The sequence below is a fragment of the Solanum verrucosum genome, unplaced genomic scaffold (genome assembly GCF_900185275.1).
Source record: "Solanum verrucosum unplaced genomic scaffold, falcon-dt-bn FXZP01000198.1, whole genome shotgun sequence".
NCBI lineage: Eukaryota > Viridiplantae > Streptophyta > Magnoliopsida > Solanales > Solanaceae > Solanum > Solanum verrucosum.
Genome location: NW_026020173.1, coordinates 3,206,262 through 3,214,483, shown reverse-complemented (window position 1 = coordinate 3,214,483; position 8,222 = coordinate 3,206,262). Strand labels below are relative to the sequence as shown.

General features: G+C 33.2%; 1 protein-coding gene across 3 annotated transcripts in view; it reads right to left on the bottom strand.

The window, feature by feature from the left end:
• Nucleotides 1–922: 922 nt before the first annotated feature.
• The window catches only part of LOC125828795 (chloride channel protein CLC-c-like), a 1,181,495-nt gene continuing 1,174,195 nt past the window's right edge, over nucleotides 923–8,222 (bottom strand). For all 3 annotated transcript variants that reach the window (XM_049508118.1, XM_049508119.1, XM_049508117.1), the window contains exons 2-8: nucleotides 5,628–5,829; nucleotides 5,231–5,431; nucleotides 4,969–5,146; nucleotides 3,915–4,177; nucleotides 3,522–3,791; nucleotides 1,791–2,919; nucleotides 923–1,487 (exon numbers count right to left, since the gene is read on the bottom strand). In XM_049508118.1, the coding sequence (XP_049364075.1) occupies nucleotides 1,398–1,487; nucleotides 1,791–2,919; nucleotides 3,522–3,791; nucleotides 3,915–4,177; nucleotides 4,969–5,146; nucleotides 5,231–5,431; nucleotides 5,628–5,829 (2,333 nt within the window). In that variant the 3' untranslated portion in view covers nucleotides 923–1,397. The remainder of the gene's footprint in view (nucleotides 1,488–1,790; nucleotides 2,920–3,521; nucleotides 3,792–3,914; nucleotides 4,178–4,968; nucleotides 5,147–5,230; nucleotides 5,432–5,627; nucleotides 5,830–8,222) is intronic.

The following is an 8,222-nucleotide window of genomic DNA, read 5'->3' as shown; positions in this document are numbered from 1 at the left end:
ATTTTTATAATTTTCAAATAATATATATTACTCTCTTTGTCCTAATTTATGTGGAACGTATAGAATTACAAAAATCAATCAATTTTTTAATATGTCTTTTAAATATTTGAAGTTGTTAATTATAAAAATTTATAGTACCTTTTACATAATTTTCAAATAATATTTTATTACTTTCTATGTATGGCTTTTTAACATTTAAATTTTTTAATTATTGTGATTTATACTATTACTATTATTTACATAATTTTAAAACATATAACATGCTAAAAAGGAAAATAAGATAAGGAAATTAAAATGAAGAAGTACAAAATGAATGATTAAGGGCAGTGGCGGAGCCACCTTAGAGTTAGGGGGTTCATTCGAACTCCATTCGGCGAAAAATTATTATATATGGTTAAAATAATTTTTTAGATATATATAGTAGATGTCGAACCCCCTTTCGAATACTTCATGTGTTTATTTTTTATAAATTTTGAACCCCTTTATTAAAAATTTTGGCTCCGTGGGATATGTAGATGGACCACCAAACTTAAAAACAAATAAATTGGAATGGCACACACAGTGTTTAGGGGCAAAGAGCAAAAGCAAAAGAAACAATTCAAGTATTATTATTTTTTACCGTGACAACTGGAAAAACACTGTTTAACTGCTCACATTGAAGTATTTGAAATGACCAAATTAATCTTAAACATGTCATGTCAAAAAGTTAGAAATAAAAAGTCGGCAAAAACAAAGTCATTATTTTAAAAATGAACTAAACTAAAAAATAAATAAGACGAACAAATTGAAATAAGAGGAAGTAACATTTCTAAAGACTTGTTAGTGGATATTTGATTAAGAAAATATATTACTCACTTCGCAATTTACGTGGCGCCTAGCCTTTTTAGTAATATCATCTTTGCATAATTAGAAACAATTCAAATTTATAATCACCCCTTCACCTTTCATGAAATTATATATAACCACAAGTTAAAACTTGTGTTTGATCACAAGTTTTAAAAGTTTTTTTTCATAAACGGTGTCACATAAATTGAGACAAAAAGAGCAATATCTCTAAGAGGAAAGAAAAAAAAACAAATCAAATTGAAATGATTGGATTATGACCCATAGTTCATCATGACTCAGTTCATCTTAGCCCAAGCAAGCTTTGGACAGGGTTGTACATTGGTCCATCTGTTGGTTCAACTCATGTTGAACCGCAACTTCAGCACAACCAACCCATTTTCCACCCCTAAGCAAGACCACAAGCTTGATACGAGAAAATCAGTGCATTTGTAGTTTGTACAAAAATCAAACCAAAAGAATTACAATGAAAGTGATTCTGGAAATATAGAAATAAGGAATAGTAATGCACAATAGGCTGCTTATTTGCCTATGGAACGAGCAAACTTCTCTGGCTACTTGTGGGGGACAAGATGCGGGTAGAGGTTAGATATATGCTCATGCATGAAGTCATGCCTTGTTAAGATTCCGACGATTGGAGCCCTCTGCAAATTTAGAATAGCTGTACTTTCAGGACATTATTGTATAGTAGAATGCAGAATAAGTATTGTTTTGAAAATCTTTACTCCATCAAAGTTTACTAAATGAAGTTCCAATCCATGCAAATGGGGGGCCTAAAGATTCTAGTTCCCATCAACTTGTGATGCAGATCATTACACAATATGTACTAAACCTATGTGTAAATAGTGTTATCATAAAAGAAACTTTGAAAAAATGAATAAGAAATGGCAAAAGAAACAAGTGACAGGGTGAGGTGGAGAGGGGGGGGAGGGGAGCAGAGGACTTACCCCAGTTTTCTTTGGGACAACACATAAGTGTCTAAGACCAAGTTGTCGGAAAAGGATTGCAGCTTTGGCCAGAGACATGGTCTCCACTACTGTGTATGGGGATGTATTTGTTATAGGATGGAGATCAATATACATTTCCATCTCCTCTTCCGTGATGACGAGATCCTCAAACTTAAGCCCCTTACCTGATCCTGGCTTAGCAAAATCAAATGCATGAAACCTACTCAAAATATTGGAGGCACTCAATACACGTTGTTTCGTGAATTTCTTTCCATTGAGCAAAACAAGTAAATGTGACCGTAGAACAAGCCCACATAACTCTGGTGTCTCTGAGAAAGGTGGCTCATCAATCACAGGAAAGCCATTATGCCTAGTATACTTCAAAGCATGTACTATGTTCCCCACCTTCTCCACACCTGAAAATGACAATAATGGCCCAGAACAGACATCTCCGGCAACCAAATTCCTCATAAATGGTTCAGCATGTGCTTCCAAGAAAGGCAAACCTTTCATTTTCACAATCTGGTCATAGACACCCTTATTAAAAATATCAGCCACAGTTTTTGATATGAGGAGAACAAGCATCACCAATGGAAGCATTAGTAGATTGTTTGTAAGCTCAAGGAGTATGACACATATTGATACTGTCATTCTCATGGTACCACCAAGGAAAGAGGCAGCACCAAGTAGCGAAAACAGACCAACATTAAGATTGGACAACGAACCCAAGGCTCTACCAAATATACGCCCATAGGAGGCTCCAGCAAGTATGACAGGAATGAAGAGTCCAGAAGGAATAGCAATTCCATATGTTATAATGCCAAGGCAATATACCCCAGCAAAGAAGATTAGAAGAGTAGAGATGTGAAATTCATTTGAATTATTTGAACTAAACAAATTGCGGATGGCATCATCATTGGTGTTCAGAAAGAGTGATGCAAGATCATTGTAATGCCCTGCTGGACACTGGAAATTCTTGTAGTTTCCAGAGCGACCTATAGTTGGGCACTTTTCCTCCAAGCCTACAGGACATGGAATGCACCCTGCAAACCATGGTAGGCCATAAGAGCAACAAGAAGTCAGGATAGAAACACTCATGACAAGCAAGATCTTGAAAGCAGGACCTCTCCTGTAATTCACTGCCAAAAATTAGTTGAAGGACAACCAGGCAAAAAGAATACCATAATTGTTACTTTTGTTTCCAAGAATAAGTCGAAGAAAATAACTGGAGTACAACCACAGTTTACGCACCAGGAAAAATCTACTTGTGGAACAGCACATGTAACTTACTATCGAGATGGCATCACAAAATAAATAAATAAAACCAACACATACATAGTCAATCTTTTACAAGTACCAAATAACTTGAAAGGGAAGAACATTGATCAAACAAATCTTAGTGCAATAGGTAAAGGACCCATTTAAGATGAACTTTTCGAAATATGTATGCATGCTTTGATGAAATATCCTGATGAATTTCACTGCTATCCACATAATCAGTATGGATCAGTAACATTCATCTACCTGGAAATCCAATATGAAAATGAAAGAAAATAAAAATACAAATCTAACATCAAAAGAAAAAGTAATACATGCTCTAGGAAAACCTTGCCTACTTCTCAAAATTGTTACTCATCGGATTTGAACATACATCTATGCCTCTAATGGCTAACAACTGAGAGAAAAGTAACTAAACATATATCATTGGCAAAAGGGGTTTAAAAGACTAACTCATTAATGACGGCGTAAGTCCGAAGGACCTTGTCGACAAGATAGTTATAAAGGCTTCCCAGAAGACCTCCAAGTACTCCAATAAAGATAAGTGCCAATACATCTATTGTGTTGTAATTAGATACTCCTGAATTGACATCAAACATTATCAAACCTCCTTGCCCAAATAGTCCACAGTTCCCACCGCGACAGAATTGTATGAGAGATCTGAGAACCATAGCAACGATGGCAGTTGTGAAGAAAGTCCTCCAAAGTAAAGCACTTCGCCACCTACAACATGAAATAGAACAATTGAACATTTTGAGATACAAGCTTTTTTATGAATGCAGGCAAGGATTTGGCATGTTTATTATGTGCATGAACTCTGTGTGTGTGTGAGAGAGAGAGAGAGACCATGATGCTATTTCCTCAAGAGCAAAAAGAACTCCTCCAACTGGGGCACGGAAAGCAGCTGCAACACCAGCAGCGGCACCACAAGTGATCAAATCCCTACGATCACGGTCGTTTTTGAAGTATTTTAGCCATTTCCAAGTTAAATGATACTTTCGGGAACCCCCCTGTCCAAGTAAGTTTGCTATGCAAGCACCAGTATGGACCATGGGTCCTTCCTTGCCAACAACAAATCCAGCAGAAACACCCAAAATGGATCCAAAGATCTGTGGAATGCAATATGCCAGAATAAGTGTTTTTGTGGAGGTGAGATAAATCACAACCCATAGAATTAGAAGAAAAAACAAATATACCCTAACAATCATTTAATGTGAACTAGGGTGCTAACTAATTCAGTTTATAACTTATCGTTTCGTGGTAATTGATGACTGTGATGGGAACGCCAGACTGTTGATATACAGCAAAAAAAATGATAAACTAGACCTCCAGAATTCAATGTAACATGGCAGTCTGAGAAACCAAACCAAAAACTGAACAAGTGAAATGGTAACATGCATGGATTACCATGTCAGATGTACTAAATAAAAGTATCTAAACCAATTCAAACAATGTTTTAAAGGTTTCTAAAGCACGCCAAACAATATAAATCAACATATTTTTTACTGTACAAGTTTTCTGTAAAGTAATTACTTCATTTGATATCCATAGTAAGGGTAAAAACAATCAAGGATGAACTGGACTGAGTCCTCAAAAATAAGCATGGCTATCTGCACATTAATACTACAACATACCTAGTGTAATCCCACAAGTGAGGTATGGGGAGGGTAGTGTGTATGCAGCCGACCCCTTACCTTGTGAAGGTAGAGAGGTTGTCAAGTAAAGCATATGAAATCTGAGTGTTAATACATATTGAGTTATCCCTGATTGAAATATTTTTAATTGAAAGTATAACTGTTATTGTTGTAAGTTTAATTCAATAGAATTGTGCTTCTTAGATATGGCCATGTGGGGAGCAACAAGGCGTACACAAGAAAGGAAAAGGAGTTGAGAGACCAACCTTGACAAGTAATGTAGTTGGAGCCAAAATGGAATGAGCATCGATACCATTTAGATATGCTTTTACTTCAGGTATACCAGAGCCTGCAGCTGCAGGTGCAATAAATGCACAGAGGGCTGCGGCACAAGTTGCAAAAAACACATTGCAACCGGCAAAAGCAGCAAATGCCTGGAAATACCTGCTCTGGAATTAAAATAACTTAATAAATTGAACAAAGTGCGTAGAGTATGTTGATTGAAGTTGAAGTTGAAGTTGTACTTACTTTCCGTCAAGCATTAAGTTGCTAGTGAGAAGAAGCTTGAAACCAGCAATATTTTCCACTCCTATGTTATTAAAGAAACCAACAAGTCCAGTACTCAATCCAATAAGGAGTACAAGAGTCCATTTGAGAAATATATATTGAAATATCTCAACCTTTTTCCTAGATCTCCAGTCTTGCTTGAAAAGGTCATTTTCTACAATACTGCAAAAAGTAAAAAGTTCAATGGCTACATAATTTTTTAATCATACTAAAAGTTAGTACTAGAAAAAGCATGTATTGTGCTAGCTTGACTGCAAAATGACAGAAATAGCAACTATAGCAGTACAGATCGACTTGTATTCATTTTCAAGGTTGACTACATAGAATTGGGTAATCTAAGAAAGAGCAAAAAACATACTCATAGTCGAGGCTTTCAATGGGATAAACATTGGCTCCAACAATAGCGATTTGGGAGGTATTGTTGACTCTGCTCTTCGATTTGAGCAAAGGCACTCTTATACTACCACTCTCTGAAATTGTTGAAAAATTTCTCTCCAAATCAAATTTCTCTTCTTCAATCATCCCTCCATCATTCTCTATGTCAACTTGGTTCTCCATCAGATCAATGGATGATGAATGGTCTTTCTTCCCTTCTCTTCTTTTTTCTCTCTCTATGTATATATATTGAGACACATAAAATAAAAGTTACTGTTATGAATGAATACGTGTATGGGTAGAAACGCACATCTATCTAGGAAAAAAGAAATCATCATTTTCTCAATCACCTTCATTTATATAAGGCGCTGGCTAAGTGGACTTTTTTAATGAAAGAGAGAGAAGCGGGAGATCCGTGACAGTAATTTCGACAGGGCATCAAACTTGTGATAAACAAATCACACATTATTTGGCGTTTCATTTTTTTAGATTATCTTCTCATTTTCCATTCTCCCCACATTTTTTTCTTAGTAGGCGTTTGGTCATGCGATACCATATCACGATACGGTATCGTGAGATGGAATCAGCGTTTGGACATGCGATTTTACGCTGATTCCATCTCATGATTCCATATCATGAGAGGTGATACCATATTCTCCAAAAATCATGATATGGAATCACTATGTGATTCCATATCATGATTTGAGATATTTTAATACAATAATTGATCCATGAGTTTATATTTTGTTAAAACAACCCCACATTTATATCTACTAACTATTTGTTTCATATGTAAATAAAATTTATAATCACATCATTACTTTTTAAAATTTATTATTCTCACCAATATAAAATTTATTATCACTTTAAATTTGGTGAATATAAATGATAAAGTAGAAATTCATTTGGTGAATATAAATGAGAAAGAAGGGAGTAATACTTTTTTGATTTTTCATAATAAAAAAAAACGTCTTAATCTTATGACTAAGCATAATATTGATAAAAGACAATTTTCATTGGCGGTGCCACACTTTCTTAATCTTAGTATTTGCAAAATGTTCGTTCACATGACCGAAGGATATCAAGTCCAATTGATTGAGGACTTGGGAAAATTTGATCAATTAATTATTAATATTTAGTCAAGTGGACTAGTTATAATTTTTTTGATTAAATTTTATTAGAAGTGTTTTTGACTCAAACTTGTGGTAACTTTTTAAAATTTCGTTATTCAATAATATTTAACTATTGATTTTTCTTGTAAATAGTTAGAAGTTAGTGATGTTTGTTAATTTTTATCTTAGTGCATTTAACTTCTAAGTTAATATTTACTCACTAATGTATGTTTTTTTTCTACTTTATAGGTTATTTGTAAGAGTAGTTGAGAGATATGAGCATATCAAGTACAATTTATGTTCAATTTTTTTATTAAATTAAAGTTAGATGAAACAATTATTTAACTGAAGAACAAATAACTTTGTAATAATTTATTATGCGATTTTATAATTTTTGTTTATTTGATAAGATTGAATAAACAATTGGGGTTATTTTAATAGTTTTACAACTTATGGAATTTTTATGTTTATGAGAAAATATACAACACAAAATTCTATATCGCATGTCCAAACAAACCTTCAATTTCATCTCATGATTCCATATCATGATACCATATCGCATGGCCAAACGGGCCATAGTGCTCTTCAACTCTTCATTAATCTTTACCAACATATTTTTGAGATTACTCCGTTTCTTCCAAATTTATATTTATGTTACATAAATGAAATTTGGGACTCGTTTGGTTTTAATAATACTTAGGGAAAAACTTGTGGGAAAACTTGAGAAGTGGTGTTTAGTTATATAACTTGAGAAAAAAAAAAACTAGTATTTCAGCCAAGTTCTAATAAAAATTTAAAAATTACCTCAAACTTTTATATTTTATAAAAAAAATATAAATTATTTATTAATTCCAACTAATATTTGTTATTACCGCCTCCAAAAAAAATTGAGTTCAAATTTGAGTGATAAAATTGAGAAAAAGGGAACATTTTTTGTTTAATGAGTTATAATTATAACTGAATCAGTGACAAGTTTGAGTATTCGATTAATGTATTGTCTTGCCTATATTGTTATTTTGTTATTGTTGATTGTTAACAATAATATTATAAGGTTACTTTTTAAAGGAGCGTATTCATTATAAAATGATAATATAAGTTTATGGGTATTTTAATAATTTTTAAAACTTATGGGTATAAATCATAGTTTTTTGACATAGTCAAATATTTTTGAAAAACTTTGGGGCCGAATACATGGTGAAACTTTACCAAAAACTTCACCCAAATATGATTTGCCAAGAATATTTGAGAACTTGAGGCCAAATGCTAGCTTGGAGAGTTGATTAATTTTCTTATATGTTGTTTTGAAAAAAATATTTTAAATTATTAATTATTGTGATTAATAGTATCTGTTACGTAATTTTCAAATAATATATGTTATTCCATTTGTTTCAATTTATGTTGCACCCATAGAATTTCAAGAATCAACCAATTTTTTATTTCTTCTTAAAAATATTTTAAAGTTAATA